General features: G+C 43.5%; 2 protein-coding genes across 2 annotated transcripts in view; one reads left to right on the top strand and one right to left on the bottom strand.

Annotated features, from left to right (window-relative positions):
• Window positions 1-16,141, top strand: part of chd3 (chromodomain helicase DNA binding protein 3) — a 43,295-nt gene extending 27,154 nt beyond the window's left edge. Inside the window, exons 34-40 of the mRNA XM_071518257.1 lie at window positions 50-181; window positions 827-935; window positions 1,534-1,666; window positions 2,884-3,079; window positions 4,803-4,966; window positions 5,309-5,435; window positions 13,704-16,141. Coding sequence (XP_071374358.1) covers window positions 50-181; window positions 827-935; window positions 1,534-1,666; window positions 2,884-3,079; window positions 4,803-4,966; window positions 5,309-5,435; window positions 13,704-13,807 — 965 coding nt within the window. The 3' untranslated portion in view covers window positions 13,808-16,141. The remainder of the gene's footprint in view (window positions 1-49; window positions 182-826; window positions 936-1,533; window positions 1,667-2,883; window positions 3,080-4,802; window positions 4,967-5,308; window positions 5,436-13,703) is intronic.
• A 1,736-nt stretch (window positions 16,142-17,877) lies between these two features.
• tnfsf12 (TNF superfamily member 12) lies at window positions 17,878-26,809 on the bottom strand. The gene is made up of 6 exons (XM_071518301.1): window positions 26,333-26,809; window positions 24,720-24,801; window positions 22,818-22,874; window positions 22,603-22,626; window positions 22,326-22,453; window positions 17,878-21,450 (listed from the first exon to the last, which is right to left on the bottom strand). The coding sequence occupies exons 1-6, from the start codon at window positions 26,504-26,506 to the stop codon at window positions 21,172-21,174; spliced, it is 744 nt and encodes a 247-aa protein (XP_071374402.1). The 5' UTR covers window positions 26,507-26,809; the 3' UTR covers window positions 17,878-21,171.
• Between the last annotated feature and the right edge of the window lie 452 nt (window positions 26,810-27,261).

Genomic DNA, 27,261 nt, shown 5'->3' on the forward strand with positions numbered 1-27,261 from the left:
AGTGACGTCTTTGCTAAATGACACCGTTTCGTCTCTCTCTCGACTACAGAGGAGGTCAAAGGTGAAAAAGAGGCTGGGAAAGACGTCAAAGGAGCTAAGGAGGAGCTGCCCAAGGGCAACGGGAAGCCGCCCGCCGAGCGACCCCGCTTCATGTTCAACATCGCTGATGGAGGCTTCACTGGTGAAAATACCTTCATACCTGCTACTTTACCACCTGTCTACCACCTGCTGCCTACTGCATGATCTCTGCTTTATGCCAGGGGCTAAACACTGGCTCAGTCACACTCTGATTTCCCTGCAGTGTTTGTGTGATAGCTGGAATTGATGTTATTGATACATTTTAACTGCATTTTAACTTTCTCCCATTTTAACTTTAATTTTCTCGGGTCAGTTTTGATTCAGTTTCGCTGGACATGGCTCATATTTCTCACCTCATCCTACCACAAACAGCTTGAACAATCGCGTTTTCCTTGGTTACACTTCAAAATTCATTCCAGTCAGTCTATTTTAGCTGGTCGAGTAGTAATGAGTAGTTCATGGTCGGTTATATTTTGTATTAAAGCAAAAATTGCAATCCTACTCATTAAATATAAAATTTACACCCAATTATATTCTCAAAAAACTCCATCCACGTCCGCCATAGACTCTTCCATTTTTAGATGGGGAAGTTGAATTTTTTTTTTAGAATGACAAAACCAGCATTGCCTTGTTAAGCTCTGCAGACTGTGGAATCACCTGCAGCCAGGCTTCATAGCTCTTATTTTACCACAAGCTAAGTGTTTTGAGACCAGTGTTATTTTTCCCTTGTGCTGCCTTTGTCCCGCAGAGCTGCACACTCTCTGGCAGAACGAGGAGCGGGCTGCCATCTCCTCTGGAAAGATGAACGAGATCTGGCACCGCCGACACGACTTCTGGCTGCTGGCGGGAATCGTGCTGTATCCTTGACAGCGGTTGCCCGGGCGATGACCCCGCTGTGTTTATTTTTCTATCGGCGGTAGAAGCCCAGTGTAATAAGTCAACAAGTCAGCCGAGGCTCAGTAAACAGTAAACTGTATCTACTGGAACCTAATGTAGTCGGCCATTTAGTTCATTTTCTTCTCTCTATTATTTCAATTAGGGCTATGCAATGTTGACACAAAAGTCATGTTTTCGTTATTTTGCGAGCTCATGCTTGGGTTTTGCTGAGTTTGATTAAAGTGAAAGAGAAGAATCATCTTGTTTCAGAAGCTGTCTGTAGCAGCTTTTATTTTCCACTAAAAAGAATTGTAGCCTCTTGCAATTTTGTATTTTAAGATGATCCATCGCTTTTCTCATGCATTCAAAAGGTATCATCCAAATAATTTACCCAAGTCTGGTTACACATCAATATTCGGCCAATATTTGCCATTCTTGATGTTAATGCAGTGAAACCCTCCTTGTTCTTCACTGTAATGGTTAACTTCATGATGGAGGCTTGGGAATCTGGCCCATTCAAGGCTCCTTCACCTTAGAGCTTAACCAAATTGTTACGTGACCCTTGACCCCTTGTGGCAGTCATGGCTACGCCCGGTGGCAGGACATCCAGAACGACCCGCAGTTCGCCATCGTCAACGAGCCTTTCAAGTCTCAGGCGAACAAGGGCAACTTCCTGGAGATGAAGAACAAGTTCCTGGCCCGACGCTTCAAGGTAGGACGGGATTTATTTGACCTTTTTTAACCTCAGACAAGCCCTCCTACGCAAAAAAAATCCCATGTCATATTTCTCAGTGTCTTGGATCACCTGACCTGTTTGATGGTTGGATGACAGATGCCCCTAGACCCAGATATTGGCTGGATGGTATTGCTGACCGCTGCATTTCTGAAACGGCACTCATCCTGTTTTTGAAGGGCTCACATGTTTCAGATCCTGCCCTCAACATCCTCATTTATCTCCCTCTCTCTCTTTCTCTCTCTCTGTCTCTCGCTTTCTTGTTATCTCTCTTGCCAAGTATAAATTCTTTATAAATCTACCATGGGCAATGGCAAAAACAGCAGGAGTACTTTCTCTCTGATTTCCTCTTAACATATTTGTGAAGTTCTAATTGGTTGTGTAACACTGATAACCTCTTTTGCAACACATTTAACACAGATAACCCCCTTTTCCAAGATGCTTGACACCCACCCACACACACACACACACACACACAATTTAATCACTGTCTGAAGCTCGAGTTGGCCTGAAAGGCCTGCGTTGCTGTTGCTATGCCAACCGAGACATTGATACATAGCTTAGAAACAGCAGAAATAGAAGAATCGAAGCTAATGGCAGAATGATAGAGGAAGGAATGAACTGATAGAAGCAGTTTTCCGACACACAGGGAGTAAGAAGAGGAGGGGGGCAAAAGGAGGGAGAATGGGAGAGATAAGAAACCAAGAGCAAGTCTTGATTTATTTGACTTTGAAATCTAATTAATCATTGTTTTACTATTTTCTTCTCCTTCATCATTCTCTCTCTTTCTCCCTTGCTCTTTCTTGCTCTCTCTAGGCGAGATTTTGATGTAAAAATACACCCGTCTTATCAGCCTAAATCGCAAAGTGGGGCTGCAGTAGAGAAGCGCGTCCCATCACTACTACTTGAGACCCTGTAGATTTGCCCAAATTAAATTCTGGTGTCAGGTACGGACGCTTCTCCACCCACAGAAACTGACGAATCACAACTTAAGAGTGAAATACTCCTCCTAAGCGTCCAGAGAAAGCTGGACTCATCAACGTTAGCTCTTTTGCCTCTCTCATCCCTTTGGTATAACGCATCGCAGACCAGCTGGGTTGGTAAACACTTAGAAATTACATATTAACACAACATTTCTCTCCCTGCTTTCTTCCCACCTGCCTCCATTCTTCCCGCCCCCCCTCTCCACCCTCCAGCTGTTGGAGCAGGCGTTGGTGATAGAGGAGCAGTTGCGGCGGGCGGCCTACCTGAACATGACCCAGGACCCCAGCCACCCAGCCATGGCGCTCAACGCCCGCTTCGCCGAGGTGGAGTGCCTGGCCGAGTCGCACCAGCACCTCAGCAAGGAGTCGCTGGCCGGCAACAAGCCGGCCAACGCCGTCCTGCACAAGGGTGAGGGGGTGGGGGTGGGGGTGGGGGGGATTTGGGGGGAGCGGAGGAGGGCTGGGGTGACACTTGCAATGAGAGTTCAAATATAATTCCATGTTTTCTGTCTGTAAATAATCAACCAATGCATAGTGATTCTTTGCCAGTGAAGGCTTGGAGGGTCTGTGTGTACACTACCAGTCAAAACACCACATTTTTCTTTATTTTTACTATTTTCCACATTTTAGAATAATAGTAAAGACATCAAATGGAATTATGCAGTGACCAAGAAAGTGTTAAACAAATCAAAACATATTTATATTTATCTTATGAAGTAGCCGCCCTTTGCCTTGATGGAAAGGCAAAGGCTTTTGGAAAGAAATTCATACATAGGCATCAACTTCACCATTTATTTATTTGTCTAAAAAAACAAATTTCATGCCTGTGTGTTGGTGTGTATAAGAGAGAGAGAGAGACAGCAAGAAACAGAAAGGAACAGAGATAGAGACAAACATTCTTAGGCTGAGGCAGAGAGTGAGACAGGCAGACAGATTTAGAAAGAGAGAGAGAGACAGCTTGGCAGAGAGAGAGAAGCAGAGAGACATACAGGCATACAGTGAGATAGACATCGCACAACTCGGCAGCGTTGTTGTGCGAGCCGAGTCTTTCCTGCAGTGGGGGCCGCGTCGCTCTGCCAGGAGCTGACTGCTCACAAAGCCGCGCAGATAAGCTTACACCGTGTTAAGTGATAGCTCCAAACATTTCCTCACCCGCTGCCTGGCAAGTCTGTCCATGTTTATATTGTTCTTTCGAAAGGATAATATGTTCGGTGCACTCCTGTTCCTGTCCGCGTTTTGTATTTCTGCACCTAATGACATTCAAGTTAATGAGCACTCATAAACACTTAAAAGTCTGAAAAGCTACTCTGTTAGTCTGTAATCAGTGACTAATTGATTGAATGTGATGAAGAATACAAGGAGGCGAGATGAAGAAAAGGTGGAAAATAGTAATGTAGAATTAAATGGGAGTTTTTAGGTTAGGGGGAAAAAACTGAAAAACCCATGAAGATGAGATATAGGTTTTTAAAAGTTGGTGTTGGTCAAAGCCTGAAAATTTAGTGACCATATTCCATAAAGCTTCAAAGAAAAAGAGAGATCTACAACCTCAATATTCTGGTTACATGGTCACACAAATTCCACCATGAGTCAAAACAATATTTAACCTTGGAAGAACTTTTTAACTTTTTTTTGGTAAACCTCCACCGAAGCGCATGAGCGGTCAACTGAGATTCATCCAAGATTAACCTTCAGCCCGGCATTCAGGCCTTTTCCCATGCTCTGTGTATTAATAAATACACACAGGCAAAACTACTGAATGAACTGAACTGTATGAACCTGGACATTGAATGAAAAAATATTACCTGGGTTTACCTTGCCATGTTTGTGTGTGTCATATGTATAATTTTTAGTCTAGAATTTCTTTACGTGAATCAATAAAGTATCACAATATTATGAACCCAACAGAGGGATGCAAGCTAAAAAAAAAATTAAAACTTTCTACAGAAGTGAAACACAAAAGTCAAAAGTCTGATCGTTTTATTGGTTAGAAATGTATAGTTACGCCTACTAGTGCAGCATGAGGTCACCATGAAAGATGCTGTGTTTTCCAGGAGGTAAAAGTAACGGGAGTTCACTTTAAAGGACGTGTCATTTGAGTGTGTCGTTGTTGTTGTGTGTTGTTGTCATGGCAGTGTTGAACCAGCTGGAGGAGCTGCTGAGTGACATGAAGGCTGATGTGACCAGGCTGCCAGCCACGCTGTCCAGAGTGCCACCCATCGCCGCCCGCCTCCAAATGTCCGAGAGGAGCATCCTGAGCCGACTGGCCAGCAAGGGCACCGAGACGCACACGCCCCCGGTCAGCATGTACACACACACACACGCGCGCGCACACACACACACACGCTGCACACACTCACAAGCTCCAACCTGCTCCAGCTAGCTGCACTCAGTGGAAAAATAATGGATGGATGTTGGCCAATGTAAATAAATTTCCCATTATCTTGTCACCCACCTGTGCATCTGTATTTCACCGCTGCTTTGCCAGGTGATCTAGCCGTCTTATTTGCCTTATATAAAAATATTTGAAATATTTCCTATATATCATATTTCTCATAAAAATCCTTGAAAAATAATCCCATCTTCTCACTCGTGCAAAAACATTTACAAAACTCCTCCCCCTCTCCCTCCCTCCGTGCAGCCCATCCCTCCCGGACCCTACGCCACCCCTCAGAACTACGGAGCCCCCTTCACCCCCGCCCCCCCGAGCGCCCTACTCATGGGAGGGGCCAACTACAGCCAGATGCCCCCCGGATCCTTCATATCAGGTCAGTGTGCGAAGCGCCGTTTGCAATGACGGCCTCTCCTAAGTCATGGATGGAGGAGTGGCCAGCGATTTTGGTTGAAGTGTTATTTCTTCTGTTCTTCTTCAGTTAATGATCAACCAATGCAAAGTGCAGTGAAGACATGGAAACTGCACTTTTGTGTATGTGGATGTGTGTGTGTGTGTGAGAGCGAGAGATAGCGAGAGAGAGAGAGAGAGATGTGTCACTATCAGTAAATGTTTACAACAAAATATAGCAAATATTTCAAAATGTACATGGATAAGCAATACATATTATTAGGCTATTGGACAGTAATAATTACAGTATTGTAGGAAACCTACTGAACAGCACACTAGTTGGTTTGATCTTTATCAAGTATGGCAAGCTGACGATGTAGAAATCTGGACTTGATTGCTTTGGCAACTTGCGCTGATGATGGACAAAACCAGTCCAAATTTTGTTCCCATTTAAAGATATCCTCCGAGGAATTCCATCTTTATATGGTCATTTTGTCGTGGAAAACATTCAGCCAAGAATATAAAAGATTGTTTGGGCTTTATCAAAGGGAGTGCTGACTCTTAGAATTAGGGGGATATTTCAGGAAAATTTCTATGCATTGTAGTGAAGATATTGTCTGTGAGAGAGGCTCTTTGGCAGAGTACAGTGTAATTTAACCCTTAAACTTCAACTTAAACCTATTATATGTGTGCCAGAGGACAACCTGCCCACTTATAAAGTAGCACTGTTTTAAGCACTTAATGGACAGACACCTAAGCTCCTTAAGCTTAGGTTGTGAAACCCTCAAAATCCAGAGAGGAGCCGATATCTGAGAAAAACATCTGTAGCAGAGTTTCTGATGTGGCTGCCAGGAAGACACCTGAAATAGACATTACCAAAATCAAACACGAAACGTGCCATGAGGCTATATTAAGGCATTTTCATCTCTTAACATGTCTAACCTCAAAACCTCAATACTCTGCTCAGCACTAATGACACATTTTGCAACAATAAAGCACAGTCTGCAGCACTATCAAAACTGTCCGAGGAGTATTTTCTTTTCTGAGCAAGTTTATTTTCCCTTGTGCAGTCCATTTGTAGCATTCATTGCTTATTAAGTTAAGTATTTTTTAATTAAAATTTTAAACATCTCCATCTATATTCTTTTGGCCTGTGGTCCAAGTCTCCCCTCGTCTGCAGTCTGTCAGAGCACGCTGGCAGTTTTGTGAATTTATTTTCTCATAATTAGTTTGGTAACAGCATATGTTCGCCAGACACACTCTCTACTCTGCATGTGTATTCGTGTTCGGAGACGTTTAGATAGCAGAGATGTGGCAGAGATAACTGGTAAAACCTGATATTCCCCAATGGTATTGCCCTAAAAAACCACAACACCCAGCTCTTTCAATCTTGTGTCTGACTCGTACTTAGTACATCTTGATTTATGTAATTGTAGACCGAAACATCTGTCAAAGGCATTGCATTTTAGGGAGCTAGGGCCTTTCTCTGAAAATGTCATTATGCCGAGTCTGTCTGTATCTGGCCATGCCAAGAAAACATTCGGACCAGAGGACTTTGTACCAAGGTATTTTGAGAGGGACAGAAACCGCAGAGGAGTTTGGTTGTGTAAACGTCGTGTTGCGACTTGTGAACTGGCCGAGGGCTGGGCTGAACGCTGGTGTTCAGAAATAGTTGCGCGCAAGTTGTGTTGCTCCGTGGGTGTTGCGGGGGCCTCGCCGTACCGCGGCGAGCCGAGCACAGCTGAGCGCGGCCTGAGCCGAGCCGAATGCAGTCTGAACATACTGAACTCTGGCAGGGCACAAGCATTCAGCAAATGGGGCCACATTTGTGGTCTTGATTGGGGTCGCGGTGGTTACTGACCTTTTTAGACTCCAGCCAGAGTGAAAGAGGGAGGGAGAGTGAAAGAGAGAAATGGGCAGAGTTAAAACAACAAAATCCTCTGATTTTTGCGACCTCCTAGCCTCCCTCCATTAGTCCTCTCCAGAGACAAGCTCCCATCTCACCCCCACTCTTGAGTACACAAAACATGTCCAAAAATACACATGTCTGCCTTAGCACTTTTTAACTGCAGATCCACGACTTAAGCTGCACTCAATGAACTGGAACAGAAAATGTAATGATATATTAAATGCTCAAATGAAGGATCTTTTTTTTTGCCATCTCAGCGTACAGAGTCAACACATATCCAATGGTGATATCTCAACATTGGCTCGATACCCTGAATTGCGCTTTGGAAAAGCTGTTTGTGACGTGTCATCATTACTGCCATGACATCGTGAGGAAGCCTCTCCACTGTAGAAGAGTACCTTCACTAAAAGGAGTGCCACATTATAGACACAACTTCCTCCTTTAGGGGCAGCAGGGTGGCGTAGTGAATAGGGAGATCGGCCTTCGACCGGAGTACGCGGGTCCGGGAAGCACCCGCCCTGCCGAGGTGTCCTTGAGTAAGACACTGAACCCCCGCCGGCTCCAGAGGGGTGCTGCTCTGTAGCCGACCTCTGACCTCTGACCTCCCCTGCGGAGGCGGGTGGCAAACAAAAAGAGAATTCCCTTCGGGGACCAGTAAAGTATCACATTGTCCTGCTCCCTCCCCGAGTCTCCACTACAGTCTGCCGCTTGTCTGCCCCCACAGAAGCCGCTGCCGCTGCTGGGGCCACCGGGGGAGCTGCTGGGGGAGCCGCAGGAGGGCCCGCCGCCGCTGCTGCTGTGTGCCAGAAGACCAAGGAGCACGATGTGATGCAGCGGCAGCGTGTGGTGGACCTGTGGAAGGACGGCAAGTCGGAGGGCGCCATCGGGCAGGAGCTGAGGATGCCCAAGTCCACGGTGCACAGCATCATCGTCAAGTACCGCCTCAGCAACACCGTGGAGAACCTGCCGCGCAACGGCCGACCCAAGAAACCCTGAGGGGAGGAGACATGGATGGATGGATGGATAGGGAAGATAAAGAAAGGGAGAGAAGACGGACCATTTGAATAAAACATGCACAGTGTCGGAATGTAAAGAAATGGAGACTGAAAGAGAGAAGATGGAAGCCAAAGGGAAGGGAAGAGACGTTTTGACGAAAACATGAATGTATGAGGAGGAAGCGAAGCCGAAAGGAACCAAGGACACGGCGCTCGGAGGAAAACAGATAACTGCTGGAATGTGAGAAAGAGAGGGAGACACACCGAAAAGACATAATCCAAGCAGAGGCAGAGAGAGGAGAGAAGCGAACGTTTAAAAGTAAAAGCTCGCTGGCTGGATTGAAGGAGGGAGGGAAGGAGGAGAGGAGAGACATGAAAAGGAAAGAGAGGTGGCGGCACTTTGATCCATAAAAGAAAACAAGCAATCAACCGGAGAGAGCGGAGGGGGGGAGGAGGGGATGCATGGCGTCCAAAAAAAGAAGGGAGAGGTGAAAAGCTGGCTTTCTGAGATCAAGCACTAATGATGCGTGGGGAGAAAATGAGACAGAGTTGGACCGAGAGAGGGGGAGAGAGAGGGAGAGAAAAAGAGAGATGACCTGTCTGGCGCAAACAAATACTTGAGCACAAAAGAGGAGCAGAGAAAGAGCGCTACTGAAAAAGGCCCAAAAATCTGACTTTTTGAGGGGAAAGCTGTTGGCCGAGCAGCGGACTGAGAAGAGACTAGAGAGGGGAAAAAAGAGAGTATGTTAATGCAATCAAGAGGAAACGTTTTCAAGAATTCAGATATGAGGCTTGAAATAGAGAAAAATGCAAAGAAGGCAGATTTTTTTTATTTTTTTATTCCTCCGTTCGCTCATCAGACAGATTTCTTGACGTGCTTTTTCTGTCTCTCCTTCTGCTCCAAAAAAGATTTCCCCCCGGATCAATCCTTTATCTGCCCCGCCGACTGAACAAGCCTGTCCCCTTGCTCCGACCCTGTACTCCCTCATTCCTCCACAATCCTCCACTCCTCCTCTGCTCCCCCCCTCTTTCTCTCTCTCTCACACACACACACACACACACACACACTCTGGACCTCACACACACACAACCTGAAAAACCTGCAAAGACCTTAATTTATCTGCTCAGTACAAGAAAGCTGAAATCCAAACTCAAGCCGAAAGGGGGATGATCTCGGATTGTCTCACTTCAACTGGAAGAAAGAAATAAATAAAGAAAAGAAGTAAAGAAAGAGAGAAAAGAAAAGAAAGAAAGGCTTGTCTAAGTATAACTACTTCCCATGGACTCTTTTGCCCTGGCATTCCAAGCTCAACCAAGCGTAAAGAAGCATAGATATAGAAAAACTGGGACTGGTTTTGCTACGCTGCCTTTGTCCAACTTAACCAATCAGTAGCAACACTGCTAGGAGAATGACCAATGTGACGGGCTGATATTGAGACATGTACTGTGTACTGTATTACAAAGCATATTTACTGTAGCACCTTTTTTGTGGGGTCACTTAAAGGGGAATATCACTCCTTTTGAAGAATTTACATTTGCTATTTTTATGACCCTCGATAGCAGAAATCAGTATTTATGAGCGCGAACAGCTCTTCCCCCCAAAAGCCAGAGAAGCAAGACTGCAATTTGTCATGTCGTCCCGATGCGCTCCCTGGAGTCGATTCATTGAGAGAAAATGGGAGACTCACACTTTGAAGTGTTTTTTTTCTGAAATTTAACGTTCTTACTCCGGCTCTATATTATGGCATTGCTGCAGGTTCCGCGCTGGAAAATGTCCCCCGATTCCCCCAGAAAATAAAACACTCTGCACACTGTCATGGTTTTTCCAGTTCCGCCCGTGCAGAGCTGTACATCAGTGTGACATCCCAGTTTAGGGGGCAGGACGAACCCTTCTGCCTTGCTTCTGGAGTGAACAGTAGTGAAGGATCACTTATACAGTCCAGACTTTTCTAGGCCATATGAATAGTATTTCAAAGCTGAAAGTCAGTGGTATTTCCCTTTAAGCTTGATGGATGCAAAGACAGGAAAAGAGGGGCAGTTGTGCGGCCTGCAATGAGGATGTATGGGTGTGTAGGCTGAGGTATGCTGTGTGCGTGCGTATGTGTGTGTATGTGTGTTTATATGTGTGTGTGTGCATGTGTTCTTGTATTTGTACGTAGTAGCACTGCCATTTTCTGCACCAAAACATGACAATTCATGACTCAACCTACCCGTCCTGATTAATTTACTAAACATACAACAGAGCAGAGCATTCAAGGTTGATCTGAATATCTGTACACGCACACACATACACACTCACACACAAACACACACACACACACACACACACACAGTTCTAGCTAGCATGTGTGACGCACTTGTACTTGCGTGGACGTACATGCAAATCGCTGCTGTAATGGGAAAACCTTTTAACTCCAGTTTTGTTGACTTTCATATTGTATCTCTATTGAATCCAACTGATTTCATGGTTCTCCACGGGTTGAGAAAATTCTACTTTGGTTCATGAAACTCTTTCGAAACTCCATTGGACTCAAAAATGGATGGTCTTCAATCCAAAAACAAGCCTGTTTTTCTTAACTCCTGAAAAGTTGACATTTTGGAGATGCAAGGTTTTCACCAACAAAATGTTTTTGCATAAATACACCCACTCAAAGCTGCTGTGATGGATTCAGCAACCAACTTTGTTGACCAACTCCACTTCTCCTGAATAGTAGGCAGGACCTACGCTGGAGAAACACAGGTCGAAGTCTTGGCCAGTAACATTTTTCATTGTCTGCCTTATGTTTTTTTACATTTTAGATGCATCGTCCATTGTCCGTACTTCACTACCGAAGTAGTAGGCTTACTAGAGGGATGAATTGATTTCAAAGCTGTAATAATTCTGCTATATATATATATATACTTTGGTGGGCAACAGTACCCCACTATGCAAGTATAAAACAGTATAAAATCACTGCCAAACTAAATTGGGGCTAGGGGAACATACAAAGTTAACCCGTTTCCACCGACAAAAAACTGCCAGTACGCAACACTAACTTTTCTACCTGCAGTAGCCATGACTGGACTCTGGAGCACTAAATCCTCTATAGCTGCTGCTACTGTGAAACTGCAGAGCAAGGGATGCGTACAAAATGATAGAGGAGGAGCAGGAGGAGGAGGAGTGGAGATGGGGAGAGGTGAAGTTTTGCAGAAGGAGAGGAGGAGAGAATGAAAGAGGGGGGGGGTGGTTGAATTTGGAAGCAGAGTAAGATGTATGATGTTGCAGATCACAGAGAGAAGCTGTTATCTGGTTGTAATACATGTACTTTGTTGCATTCCTCTCTCCGTTTTATCTTCACCGCCTCTTTACCTTATATGCCTTTTTTTTGCCTCTCGTCTAGTCGGGAGTACTGTGCCGTTACTCCACTGTCCTGTTTTTTCTTTCTTTCTCTCTCTCTCTCTCTCTCTCTCTCTCTCCCCGTGTCTTCTCTATCCTCAACTTCTCCCTCTCTTTTTTTTTTTCCCCATCACCCCTAATTTCTCTCGCTCTTTCACCAAGTCTTTACCTCTGTTTGTGCTGCTTCTTATCAGATCGGGTCTGTCACCCCCACACTTACTGACTCCGTCTCTCTTCTTTCTCTTTCTCTCTCTCTCTCTCTCTCTCTCTCTCTCCCTCTCTCTCTCTCTCTCTCCCCATCCCCTGTATTGGCCTCTACTGGCGAGTTGCCATACGTTTTCCCATAAGTGGTCCCCCCTCTCTGGCTCCACACACACACGTAGACTTGCAGCAGTAGAAGTCACCCGTACCCCCTCACCCCCCAACTCCCCCCCCCCACACCCCGCGGCCCCAATACTACTCCACGCTGCTTATCACAGCTTTGATCGAGACGGGGGTGTTATGACAGTTTATCTTTCCTCGGGGCGCGAGTGAGAGAAGTGCGCTGTTAGTCTCTGGCTATTCCTGGCTTTGTTTTGGAAGGAGAACTAAGCTCGTAGTTTCACTCCCCGAGCAATTTCATGATAGCACACAAATGTGGGAAGCACAGATCCTTTTGTTGGCCAGATATACAGCCTTGTAGAAAGAAGTTCATTTGTTTGTGTGTGTCTGTGTGTGCGTGTGTGAATGTGTGTCTGACTATGTTGGTGTGTGTGTGTGTGTGCGTGCTTGCGTACGTATGTGTGTGTGTGTGTTTATACTCATTGCCGGCCCCACTTCCTCAAAGTTAATAGTTATGCATTCTGGGGTTCTATCATTATTGTAAACATGATATATGTAATATGATATGATATTGATATTCTGTAATGTACTGTATTATGCAAGTTTGCTCATTAAAAAGGTCATCAAAGTACTTATCAAAGTGCTGAGTAGCAGAAGCCTGGATGGGTTTGTTTAATACAAGACAACAGAAAAACAATGTGTCATTCCCCTTAATTTAAAGGTGATACGCGTAACATTTTGCAGTTAATTGTGATATCTTGGTATAATCACTGTAAAAATATGAGACCACGGCTGAGATGATTGGTAACCTCTATCCCACACCAGTGACATTGTTAGCACTAATGGTTCTCAAAATGAACAAACAGGATGTAGCTACTTGTCCGCGCTCCTTCTTGGGTCAAACGCTTTCTCTTTCACTTTAACAGAAGATGACAAACATGTTGATAGTGATTTTTCCATCGGCCCCTTCACTCCCTCCACCGTCTGCCATGTGAGGAACTCTGAAAGCTTTAGCTCTGTTGGCGTTGGAAGAACAGCGCCCTCGTCCCGTTTTGTGCCGTAAAGCAGATTCTCCGCGAAATCCAATCTGGTGGCTCACAACGTAAAATGCAGAGTAGAGACTGACGATCGTCTCTGTGATGGTCTACTTTTGTTTACAGTAACTATAGGCTACTAATGTGTCCAAATGTGTTTAAATGCTACACATAGCACCTTTAACTCTTAACTGTAACGTGTTAAACAGTGAGTGTGTTTTACAGGTCAAACACATGAACATGTTTATCTGCTGTGAACCTTTGGAATCATGGGCATGGTTATTGAGGGCAAGGTGATTTGCATTTGTGTGTGTGTGTGTGTGTGTGTGTGTGTGTGTGTGTGTGTGTGCGTGTGTGTGTGTGTGTGTGTGTGTACCTGTGTGTATGCGCATTGAAGTGTACATTTCAGGATTGGGGTGAATTCACTTTCAGTTCAAGGCTTCGATTGTCTTCAAATTTCAAAAAATCGTTTGCCGTACAGACGTTTCTATTTCCAGTCAATAAGAAAGAGAAAGCGTTGAGAATGAAGCCGAGTTGCATTTTGAACTGAAAGTAGACTGACCCAAACCAAACCAAACCAAACCAAACCAAACCCTGCTGTGTCTCTCTCCCCCTGCAGTGCTGAACGGGCCTCCCATGTCTGTTAAGAAGGAGAGGGAAGCAGAGCTGCTACTGAGCCGGCGGGAGCAGCGCAGCGGAGAGGTCATCTGTATCGACGACTAAACCACACATACACACACACACACACACACTGACACCCATTTGCTGAAAACGTATTCTTAAATTTCTCACCAGGTTTAAAGTTGGCGATACTGTATAATACCTGAAAATGCTCTTAAACAGCAACATTTAACCATGAATCCAGTATTAAAACTGTAATTGACTGACTGAGGGTAAACCTGTTTACCAATTAGTGATTGTAGTTGCTCCAGTTGATACACACACACACACATACACACACACACACACACACACACACACACACAGCTGTAGATATCACTGCTACACCTCTCTAAAACGATTCCTCCAAAACATTACTCTGCTGACTGGTACTCGCAAAAACTACAATCACACACACACACACACACACACACACAACACACACACGCACATGCACACACACATGCACATACTGTACATGGACACACACACACACACCTGCATACAGTCCACATTGTCTCATAACTTCTTGTGATCTTTTCTCGTCTGCCTCAAACCATTATACTCCTCATAAACGGCCTATTCATACAGGCCTCCTCTTCTAGGGATGCTTCTAACCTCTCTCTCACACACACGCACACACACACACACACACACACACACACATACACATACACTAAATACACTAAATGCTCACCGAACCTCAATCCTAGAACCTTCTAGATCTCTCAGTAGGCCGCGACCGTGTAATCCTTGCCCCCAAATACTGACAGGAATCTGCATGTGAAGCTGCGTAAAATTTCCCATTTCCACTCAACGCACCACACTGCTCCATCACTCCCCTCCCCCCCCTCCCTCCCTCCATCCTGCCCCCCTGAAGCATGCTCTAATCACAATAATGCTGTGTCGTGGAAAGGAAAAATAAGAACAACAAAAAAAAGAAAAACTCTTGGTATCAAGCTGTGCCTACAGTCGTTTTAATACTGTTTCTATTCCTCTGAGGAGGCTGAAACCAGGTTTTCAGTCCAAGCACAGCTCAAGCTTTTTTGGCCTTCTTGTCATTTTACTTTGATGGTACATGTTAAAGGTAACACAAGTAACAAGATATATCAAGTATATCTCTCCCTGCCCCTCCCCCAATGATGGAAGTGGTTGGTTCTAGTATATGTACAGAGCTTTGAGGTATTTTTAGGGGAGCTGAAGCGGCGTGACGTTTGTTCCGGAAAGGCGTCGCCGCGACGACACTATTTTTCAGAAACCTCCTATGAATGTTTGTAACCTTTCATAAGCAAGTCAGTGTTATTAAAACCTATTGAACACTCCTCTTGATACCCTTCCCTTTCCTCCTCCCATCCCTTTCCCCCCTTTCAATCAACCTCTTTTCCCGTTTGTTTTTTTTTTTTTTTCCAAGTTTCTATTTCTTTCTACGAATTCTGTGATATACTTTGCATATTTAAACAGCTCATTCGTGTTCTCTTGTGTTTTTACTCTCGCGACTATGATTATGAGTATTGTTGTCGTCGATGTTGCTATATTGTCCTCGCTGTTACTATTTGAGAAAGAGCTTCTACCAAAAGAGACATTTTTTTAACAGAAACTATGAAAACGATACAGTATGTGCGACACACGATGCACCTCTTCGCCACGTCGCCCTACAATTACAAGAGAAAGCAAAACGAAGAAGTTGAGCTAACTTCAGAACTAGATATATTACAAGAAAACAACTCACCTTTCTTGCTTCCATTTTAGATTTGGGGCTTGCAAATGACATATACATATATAGTAAATAGACCATATGTAACCCTAAATGCTTTTATGAGCGACTTGAAAATGTATACTATCTAACCCCAGTAAAACGACATGATTTTTGTGTGGACAGTCAGAGGCCGGCAGTTAGTATTGAGTCCATTTTATAAACCGTATCATTAAAATACGCCTTAATAAACATAGCTGAACAAATGTAAAGTCATAAAACAGAATTAAGAACCTGATGTCAACCTGTAAATGTAGTCAAATCAGTCCACTTTAAGTTAGGCCTGAGCATATTTCTAAAAAAATAAATAAAAAAATGTAGGTAGGATTTCCTTTATTCCATAAACCCTGGACATTTTACACTGATCCACCAAGTAAACAGTCCATTTTACAGATTATGTTTCATACAGGAGTTTTGCAACCCCTTAACTAAAATGTTGTGTCAAAACGAGCACTTACTTTACTTTTTTTTTTCTTTCCACTTTTACTTTGTCCTCTTTTTTCCCAGAATTTTGTGTTGATTTCTGGGTATCTTGTGTCACTGTGTCTGTAGTGGTGCCGATCCAACGATGAGTGGCAGTGAAAACATGTCAATGATGACGCATCTCTTTATTTTTTCTTTCTCTTTTGTTTTTTTTTTTTGTTTTTTTTGTTTGTAATAAAATTGAATGAAATGAAAAGAGCAGTGTGGATTTGTTTTTTGAAGGAAATGATCAAGATGGCCTTTGTATATTATGTAGATTATTAGAGAAGACATGTATTCTAATATAAATCAGCTCTTTATTAGTTACCACATGCTCTATTATCACTTAAAGCCAAGGCAAGGCAAGGCAAGTTTATTCATATAGCATATTCCGAAGAAAAAAACAAAAAAAAACAAATAAAAAGAGATAAAGTGTGTAAGAAGAGAGAATAAATAAAGAATTAAAATGCATAAAAAGACAAAGAGCCTAGTTAAAGCCAAAATGCCTCATAAAAGACTAGATTTTATATAAAAGACTAGATTTTAATGCATTATATCTGATAAATCCAGTTGCAGTGCGATTGTGACCAGACCGGAGCATTACTCATTCCCTCGCTTTGAACTACTAAACAGTAGTTCAAAGCGAGGGAATGAGTAATGCTCCGCCCCTCTTTTAGTCGACGTGCCCTTGGGCAAGGCATTGCACCCGCAACTGCACCAGAGCAGCTGCTCAGTCACCCAGAGCAGGAGACGAGGAAGTGTTTTCACTGGGCAGCTTCAAACTGTGAAAAGGAGTAAATGAACGAGCGTGAGGCCTGGCTTTGCTGAAAACAGAAATCAAGTGGGCTCTGTTGACGCCACGGCTGATAAATGAATGTAAAAATAAGTCAGTTAAAGCTCGAGTAAGCCGTTAAATAGACCCAGCAGGCCTGTTTTCGCAGAATCTGTCCCTCAGCGGCTGAATCTTCTGCTGCGGTCTGCTGTGGATGCTGCTGAGCCAGGCAGATGTACGTGGGAGGCTGTGGGAGCGAGGCAGTGATTCAGTGTCTCCTCTTCCCAGGCCTATATCACACCTTCCTCTCCCACGCACACACACTCACACACACACACACAGACACACAGACCTTGAGGAGCAGCAGATTTCTGAATTGGGTGACACACATGGCTGGTGATTCATGGTGACTGAAGGTGAAGAGTCACGCTGCAGAACGTGGTCGACTCACTATACTGAGAACAGAGTTACTCAAGCGTATGTGAACCTCACTTCAACTCCCTTTAAGCGCTCTTATACACACTTACATGCTCAGTATAGATAATGTATTGATTGTTTCTGGTGAATGCTTTTCTGTGCCAACATTCACATATTAATATTACATTTTAGGGGTGTTTTAGGGGTTAATGTTCTTATCTAAAGCGGCTCACAGGCAGAGCTTCAGTGTCTTGACCAAGCAACTGTCATGACTGTCAAAATGTAATAAAATCTCCCTTTAAGTGGGTTGAAATAAAACTGTAATAAAACCTGTCAATATAGGCCTAATAAATTCCCAAATAATGTAATCTTCTCTCTTCAGATTGTTACATGAACTGCCATTTATTATATTTTAAGGACTGTAACTGCATGGATAATGTAATAAATTGCTGGATAATGTAGAAAAATCACATTATACCATTAAATGGTGACTATTACATCATAAGAGATGAAACATTTTTAACTGATGATGTAATTATATTGACTAATGATGTCATAACTCATAAAGATAAGATGAATATAACAACTTGGGTTATTAAGCTACATTTTTCATTATTACATGATCAGTTAAGATATGCTACACCTATTAAAAAGTTATATTTGCCAGTTAGTAATTTGACTTCATTACATTTCTTACATTAACAAGTTTTATTACATTTTCAATCCATTTATAGAGACATTTCATTACATTTTGACTTATTATCCGTCAGTTATTACTGTATCAGTTGCTTCACACCTTGACCAAACACACAGGCGTTTATGGAGACGCACCGGCTGTTATTCTCATCTTTTTCACAAAACAAATTGATAGTTTCCTTTCAAAAAACAACAAAAAAAGGGTTTATTTAACATGGATGAAGAGCGAGTTAAGAAAAACTCCAGGCGTTGCATACATCATCACTTTACAAACAACTTCTTCACAAGACTTCTTCACAGACGGGCTTCTTTGTGCGAAATAGGGATTTTTTTTGGGGTGGTAATAAACTTTGACATTTAGAAAAATAGGAATCGGGGGAGGGAAGTGTGTGTGAGACTCGTGGGGAGGGGGCGGGGGGTGCTAGGCATGCTTTTCCTCAAAGGCTTTCAGCTATGTGGTTCAGGTTCAGATTCAGGAAGTGAAAATTTAGATGGCTGCTTGTCTATGTGTGTGTATGTGTGTGTGTGTGTCTGTGTGAAGGGGGGGGGGGGTTCAGTAAGGCAAAGGGTTGCTTGTATGTGTGTTTGTGCATGTGTGTGTGTGAGAGAGAAAGTCTGTGTGTGAACCTGTACATGTAGGGATGCAGTAAGGCAAAGGGCGGCTGTGTGTGTGTGTTACAAACGGTGCTGACAGGGAAATATGAGGTGCGCAGGGGGATGAGTGAGACACAAAAGGGAAGAGGAAAACGATTAGGAAATCAAACAGGATATAATGTCTACAATTCAATCCCACATTTTCCATTTGTGAGCCTCGGATGAAACACGACTGCTTGGCTCCCATTAAAACACTACATTTACTGCAGTAAAGTGCTGAGAAGAAACCAATGCGGTCCGTCCACAAAAACTACTTATAAACAAGAGTAGGAGTGCTGAAACCAACTGCTAGAAATACACACTGTTTGTATAGTACTAAGGAATATTACAAAAAGCAGCAGCATATGAGAGAATGGAATGAGTACAGGCTTTATAATTACAACATACAAGAACAGAGCTTTGCTTCCAAAACGAGAGGGAAAGTGACACCTACTCTTACAAAATGATTGAGAACACACAGTTAGAACAAATTATAGGAGTTTTTAAAAATACAGTAGGTATTATAAGTTCTTGGTTGACAAAATGACACTTTAACAAACTGAATCCTCTATAGTTTAGAGATACTGAATGATTGTACTTCAGGTAATGATTTTCCAAAATGGATATATGGCATTTTGGAGTAGAACTCTTCAATTCATCTGTCCCAATTTGCTTTTAAAATAATGTAAAGCTTTTATATACTTACAAATTAAAGAGTTTGTGTTATAACCATGTACAATGAAATAAGATATCTACAAACTGCAGCCTAGAGCTAAAACATGGGCAACGAGTTGCAGTCTAAAGAGAGTTTGGCAACAAAACGAATGTCTTTTGCATTATTTAAGATGGTTAACAAACATACTAATGCAATCTGATGAGCAATGATGGGAGAACTGAAACTAGCCCATAATTATCCTTCATAAGAACTGGTGAGTTATTAATAAAGGGGGATGACCCTTGATTTAAGGACTCACATCGCACTATTTCTCTAATAATTCTCAAAGTCAGAAAACTTCGATCTGTGATGTCATCAAGGTGTATAACCTGGAATGGCTCCATTGACATTAAATGGCAGGCTGACTTCCCACACCCATGGGTGCTCTCTATGTCAACGCTTCAATCTTTTCCACTTTATTCTAGAGCTGTGTGCTGGTGTGCTATTACTGACTTGGCGTCGGCACAAACTTTTCTCTTCATTCCTGTCTTTTAGGAATGAGGTGAATAGTCACTAACACAAGTTGAGCTGTTGTACGACAAAACATACTGTATGTATTCTCTAATGATTTTTTAACATTTTTAGTATTACTGTTAGCTAAATCATTAGTATGTTTCATAAATGCACAAATGATCACTGCTCTCCTCTGGCTTTGCTACAGGTTCATAACATTGAAATTACTATTAATATCTTCCTGATAATCTATAATTCATAGAATCAGAAAATGCAGCACAATGCTCTTGCTTAGGCACTACTTCAATACAGAATCGGTGTGGCATTTTATATCAATGTGTAAAATGTAAACCCTACTCTGCCACACTACACCACAGCTTTGGATGGGTGAACAGTTCCACAATACTAATCTATGAATGAAACAATTTCTAAATTAACAATTTCTTGCTGATTTATAGATGACTTGGAAATGATAGCTACCGTGTTGCCAAAAAGGTATCAAAGGCAGAAAAGAGAGTAGAAAGGAGGCACTAGTTTTAAAGCTACATGCTTTGTTTACTATAACTTGCACCTACTTTTCAACAGTAAAGCCAGGTAGACTATACATGTAAGGCCTCATTCATAGAAAGGTCTCATGATCAAACTAAACTGATCTTAGAAATGAGCACAAGCAGAAATTCACATCTGTGTTATTTAAAACCTTGAGCTGACATGCCAATGTTCTCGTTTCCATGCCAGCTCCTGATTCGATGTGCACATATCGAAAATATGTGTGAAGCACACAAGTATATACATAGTATATTATGAAAAGTCTTGCGGTATTTCACACACATAGCACACCGCATTGTAAAAATCATAAAATCCGTAATCAATGACAGTTTGATTGGTATTTCACACGCATAGCACACCGCATTGGAAAATCATCACATCCATAATCAATGACAACTCATTTAGGCTGCTGATAGTGATCTGATGTGTGTTCATGTGCGCTCAACCTCCTGAGGCACCGCTGATATAAAAGTGGAAGGTGCATGCACAGCTTTATTCAGTCGAAGTCATTCTCATAAAGCGAGTGTAAGCACAACGTATAAAATGATATGAAGGTTGAGTTGTATGTTTTCATAAATGACACCCTCGTCTATAAGAACGGCCTCCCATCACATCTGTTCGCTTGGCTGACATTCATCAAGGTCCACTACGGGTCTTGGTTTTACTCCAAAGTCCGCGCTGCTTTCCAAAACAGCGCCGTCGGTCCAGAGAACATTCCATTCACGACTTCCACAAAACTACGAGTTGTCTTTCAAATCAACGTCTTAGCGGCCGCGGGATGTGATGCCCTGACAGCACATGACCGCTAGATCGTGTTTACGGCAACAATACTCTTCAAAATAAAAAAAGGTCATTGCTACAAAACCAAGTGACATTGTTGCACTCAAATGAGTCCATGTACTCTAAACGTCTCCTTCAAAGGTTCCCCCGTCAGATCAGAAGACGCCGAACTCACGCTGCCGACGCTCCGCGGGCCTTCAGTTGACTTTAAAGATGCTGAAGACGTGCGGCGAGGCGGCGGAGGTGCCCAGGGGGTGGAGCCTGAAGGAGGAGCCGGTGACGGCCTGCAGCTCCGTGCCTTTGTCCAGGCGCAGGAGGCCGGACACCTGGCAGGGCTTGAGGAAGTGGAAGGGGTGTGGCCCGGCGGCGGGGGTCGTCCCGTAGCCCTCCATGCACTGCAGCTTCTGGATCTTCTGCCCATACTGGGCCACCACATCCAGCTTCACATACTGGGACTGCTGTTCACTGAACAACACCTGGACACAGACAGAGAGAAAGAGAAGACTTTCATCCCAAAACCAGATATCAGAACATGATACCTATTCTTAAAAACTGATCAACTGCATAAAATAAAAAAAATGAAATTCTGCAGTTTACAGGATTTCTGGGAATTTGACATTTTCATTCCTCTCGCTGCCATTTGGAGCCGCCAATGCGCAAAGTTGTTTAATGCCGCTTATTTGATTGACAAAACGTTAACACATTTACATACTGAATCTTTCATATTTCAGGGACTTCTGGTTTTTTGAACATATAGCATTTTGGAAGTCAACCAAATTAAAACAACATATGTTACCTTTAAAAGGAAACTCCATTACTTTGGCCTTCGTCTGGCAAAATGACAACAGCAGATTCAATTCTCTTTATCTTAGAAATATTGATTGCTTCTGGTATTTTATTTATTTTTCCCTCAAACTGGATATACAGCATTTTGGAAATTAATGATATTTAAAAAAATATGTTGCTTTTAAAAAAGTCAACTCTTTTTCTGAATATGTCCACTATAACGATGAAATTCATTTTCCAAAATGGATATATAGCATTCTGGACTATAACTGTATATAAAATGGAGAGAAGGCCAGCGAGCAGCAATATGGGAAGTTGGGGATGAAGAGAATGATGATGGAGTTAGAGTCAGAAAGTTGAAATTCAAATTCATGAATAAAAAAATACTCAAGTACAGCAGAATACAATAGAATACTAAAAGACAAGTGGAAGGAAAAAAGAAAATGTGATAGAAGAAAACAAAATTAAAGAGAGAGAAAGAACAGGTGAGAGTTGGTCAAGTTGGACAGACAGTGTTCTGTTGTAGTCTTTCATTATTAATGGACTACAACTCCCAGAAGCCTACCTGGCAGTAGAGGAAGTAGACGCCTGCTCTCTCCACGGTGAAGGTGCCTTGCTCTTTGTTGTACTTCACCGCTTTACTCATATTCAACGTCACTTCTTCCCAGCCCTTTATCACACCGCCCTCTCCCACTGAGACACACACACACACACACACACACACACACACACACACACACAGACACACACACAGACAAGGGTTATTCATGACTGAGGCCATGAAGACCAAGTTCCACAGATCATCTTCAATTGCTAATGTCTTCTATTTTTATGACTCTTACCTTGCTGAGAGGAGACTTTGGTTACTAGTGGAAAGAGAGAAAGAGAGAGAGAGAGAAAGAGAGAGAGAGAGAGAGAAAGAGAGAGAGAGAGAGAGAGAGAGACAGGGGAAAGTCAATTAAGATTTTATGACTGCAATCGTATAGGAGTATATCATAGAAACCACTTCAGCAGATGCTACATAAGACGGCTATAAGGGATCTGCCAAGCCACTTACTATCAAAATGAGACGCCATTTTCCTTCCATTTCCAATCTTCCCTCGCGCCGCTCCCCCTTGCGAAGGGCAGGAAGAGAGAATATGAGTTTGAATGACAAAAAATGTCTGTGGTTTTTTTGATAAAACAACCGGTCACATCTGCATCTCTCTAATAACGCTGTGTGTGTTAATATGCAGCCGTTCAGATTCCACCTGACTAGCTTTAACGTGGTTAGCAGATGGAGAAGGATTTCCTTTCACGTGCTTCGATATATTTCCTTAAACTGTTATTTTCAGTCGGTGCGTGTGCGCTTTTTTCTGTCGGGGCTAATCTCAGTGCCAGCTGCTCGCAGTCATCTAGAAAATACAGAATACAGAGAGCAAGGGGTGCACAGTGAGACAGACAGAAAGAGAGATGGAGTATGAGAGAGAAGGGGAGGAGAGGAGGGAGTGAAGAAAGATGGAGAGGGAGGAGTGAGCTGTGGGGGGGGGGGACTGAATAAGATGAAGCATAAGAGAGACGGACAGGGAAAAAGTGAATGAGAGAACATTAAATGCACAGAGAGAGACGAGGCGAAAATGAGAGAATGCAAAAAAAAAAAAAGAGAGAGAGAAAAGAAATGAAGTGCCGGAAAAAAGAGAGAGAGACAAGAAAGGTCTTTGGCTGCTCTGTGACCCAAAAGAGTTGCAAAGAGAGAGCCAGTTGGTAAAAAGCAGAGTGAAGCAACAGCTATGGCCCCCGTTCAGATAAATACAATAAATAAAAGCCATCAGCAAAAGGCCAGAGTAGAAGAAAGAGTGGTCTCGTTATTCACCAAGGGTTTATTTTAGCTTTGCTCTCTGGCCTAGAGGGAGTGATTTCAAACAGAGATATTGCTACAATACCATACGCATGAACTGTGAAATACGCACATTATGTTTCGAGACAGAGCAGCCAAACACTGGGCCCCCCATACTGGAATATTGAGCCCCTGCTAAAATAACTCGCAGGTGGGTGACCCTGTAGATTTAGGATTTGCTATGGGTGAGCATAAAGCCCTCAGGCCGGCCAGATTTTCTGACTTAAGCTGTCAGTCAAAATGGAAAGAACATAACATCAGTTGTACCTCAACGATCAACTTTCCACAAACTGAGAAAAGCTGTTTGGTTTTTTTCCACTGATAGCCAAGCGTTTCAACACTGTATAATGCGTTTTGGAAGAGCAAGTCCGCTATCAATTACCTTAAAAATGCTGATACCTGCAGGACATCAATACAACATTTCTTTGGCCAGACATTAGACTCTATAAACGGATCCTTTTGTCAAATTTGGATAACACATTCATTCCTCGACTGAAGTCCGGCGTAAAAATGTCGATTTCAATAAGAGTCTTCTCTCAGACAAACTATGAACTATATCATGCTATCCGGTGACGGTGACGCAAGCAGCGCCTATAAATACTGCAATGATAGGTCATCAAATACCACCACTTTCACAACAAATCATAGCTGTGTCAGCCGTGTCCTGGGGAAAAAAAGAAATCAATTTCATTCCCTAAAGCGTGCAACAAGGCCTCTCTCCCGCGCCAGCTGGTTTTCTGGGCTCGAGGCCGTTCTGGTCAGACCTGTAATTTCTGAAACAGTCATCCAGCTGCCTACTTTTTCCTGTGTCAACTTTTAGCAGTGGGTAGTGCCTGCGGCCCGCTAGACCCGACCAAAGTGGCATGCAGGCCAAGTCTGGCCTGCGTTTGTGTTAAATGTTCTTCCCGAAAAAACAACAGAGTGCAATTGGTAAGTATATTGTGTCCGCTGCGATATGGGAGATGATCTGGATGGGAAGAGCATTCTATAGGTTAGTGGTGTTGAAGTCAAGTAGATGCAGCTTTAGAAAATACTAACACACACACACACACACACACACACACACATATATAAATGCAATACCATCTCTCTTCACTCTCTGCCCCACCAGCAACTCTCTCTTCTCCAGTATGAGTTGAACAATGGCTTTCCTCTGTGTATTCACCTATTGAGAGAGAGAGAGAGAGAGAGAGAGAAAGAGAGAGAGTCACAGAAAGGTACATAGTCAGAGAGAGACAGCAAGACAGACAGAGAAAATACTCTATTAGCAAGTGACCATTAAGTTTATTATGACTCTGAACTGGCACGGGCCCCAGACTGCCACAGACAGTTCCTTCCAGCCAGGCAGCCACATAAACAGGCCCGTCTTTTCCAGTATCTTGCCCCTATTGCCATGCTAGGTTTAGAATAGGTCAACCACTTCCTCAGAGAGTGATTGCGACACCTAATGCATGTTTTTAGTGCTTTGCATTCCTCACATTTCTTAACTCCCTTTCTGAGAAAGAAAACGCTGAATTTTGTCAAGCCAGCAAAGTTTCAAGTCCTTGGCCGGCGGCCCACTGAACGACCCGAGGAGGCCTATAAGAAATAAGAAGAAAAGTGGCCCGGGACGGTGTGTTTAAATATACAGCTACTGGGGAAATGGAGGCATTGAGTTGCTCTTCACTCTCCAGACGTTCACTCACTGGCTCTCATCATGACTTGGCTAACAGTCAAATGGACAGAACGGGGCCCCTTGGGAAAGACTCCAGCATCAACACTCCACGTGTCCAATCTAGGGGTTGTTGTGTGTATATGAGAGCAACCGTGTGTGTGTGTGTGTGTGTGTGTGTGTGTGTGTATGAGAGAGATTGTGAACATGATACGTGGTCAACCTGTCTCGTGATCTCAAATCCAGTGCATCCTGTATTTCTAAATAATGTGAACTTGAAACCATAAGCATTTCCATTCGTTTGGCTGCTGTTTTCTTGCAGGGGGGCTCTGCAGAATATAATCTGCTTCATGATGCAATCTCATGCATGAGACTAACATTTGCTGCAAGTGCATAAACTGCAAAACCTACATTTTGCATGAGGATACAGAGTAATATGGAGTAATATCTGCAAATATACAGATTCAAATGATACAACTCAACCCTGACATGTAAAGTGAGGTGGCTATGCGTGTTGCAAATGACTTACACTTGCTACAATTACACCTAGCCTGTGTTTTACGCTCAACGCTTCAGTGCAGGCAGTTGGCTATTATGTGCTCTCATGCCAAGAAGAAAAGGGTTTCCAGTAAATTGGGATAAAATTGGAGCACAACTGGCAGCAGGGCAATTAAACTTGGCGGGGAGGCGAGGGGGGGTGGGGGGGGTGGACACAAAAATAAGCAATAACTTGACTGCACTTATTGGTAAGCAATAAAAGTGCCAACTACCGAGCATATTACCAGCAGAAGTGGTGCTACAGAGGCAAGAACGTGCAAGAGTGAAAAGGAAGGGGGGAGAGGGGAGAGGGGGGATATGTGGAATAGCATTTTTCCATACACCCCCCGCGAAGATTCCCGTAACCGCAGTCACAAAGAAGTTGCATAACAAACACTTGAAGCTGTGCAAAACTCGCAGGGGACTAAACAACATTGTTGATATTGACGTGGAAAATGCATGCTATTCAGGAGGGGTGCTGCGGCGTCGGTTTAGAGATCACACAAACCTGCTCCAGTCGGTCCTGCAGGATCTTAAAGGACTGGGACAGGTCCCGCGTCTGTCGCCAAGTCCACGCCGTAAACAGCGCGCTGCATGCGGCCAGAGACAGAGCCACCAGGGCCAGAAAAGCCCAGACGACCCGCAGCTTGCGCACTCGTCTCCTCTGCAGAATCCGATGCATGTTGGGTGCAGACTGCACTGCTATTCACCGTGGCAGACCATCCGAAATTCCCACTTCAACGCCATTCCAACACAGCATGAAGTCCCACCAAATGCATTTCTGTCCAAAAGTCCATTTTGGTTAAGACGCGCAAGTGGGTAGCGTGCAACTTACGGCCGCAACTAACAACCGAATTTCAGATGGGCAGCTCCAGTTAATCCTATTTTATGTTTAGTTTATCTGAGAGAATGGATTATTGCAGGATTTTTAAAACAACAAAATATCCGACATCTCCTTTGCACAGATCAAAGCCACCATCCTCCGCGTCTGCCTCGACTGCAGGCCGTCTCCAAATACAAGGGGACGGTGCACGGTGCAACTTGCGCACATCAACTGTTGCATCCTTCTCCTTTTGATTCGTTGACTCAGCTCTCTTGTCTTCCCTTTAACAGCTTGCTGGGGGTCAGTCTATTAGGCGCAGACGGACCTGTATGCTCATGCACTTAGACGCAGACTTGGAGGTAAACTTTCCGTGCGCCATCAGTTGATTCTAATCTGTGATCCAACCGTGCATCCGCCGTAAAAAAACAACGAAGTTAGCACAGGGAAGGACATGAGGCGCACCGGGCTTCCTCTGCTTCTCAAATCACTTTCATCAACTTGCAGCCCTGAAAATGAATGCCACTCACGCGTTAAACAGTCCCGAGTAGAACCACACGGTGGCTCTAGTGTATAGGGCAAAGTTTATGCCTGCCTCTTCTCAGCGATGTTCTTAT

This window comes from Centroberyx affinis, unplaced genomic scaffold (assembly GCF_046629955.1).
Source record: "Centroberyx affinis isolate AG114_WGS23_722 - 3 ecotype Tasmania unplaced genomic scaffold, CSIRO-AGI_Caff_v1 ptg000562l_1, whole genome shotgun sequence".
In the NCBI taxonomy this organism is placed as follows: domain Eukaryota; kingdom Metazoa; phylum Chordata; class Actinopteri; order Beryciformes; family Berycidae; genus Centroberyx; species Centroberyx affinis.

Excerpts from the sequence above, each read along its gene's own strand:
- tnfsf12 (XM_071518301.1), bottom strand. The coding sequence starts at position 26,506 with ATGCATCGGATTCTGCAGAGGAGACGAGTGCGCAAGCTGCGGGTCGTC. Across the intron at positions 22,875-24,719 it reads GCAGAGAGTGAAGAGAGATG|GGGGAGCGGCGCGAGGGAAG; the intron begins GTATTGCATTTA and ends GCCCTTCGCAAG. Across the intron at positions 22,454-22,602 it reads CAAAGTCTCCTCTCAGCAAG|TGGGAGAGGGCGGTGTGATA; the intron begins GTAAGAGTCATA and ends TGTGTGTCTCAG.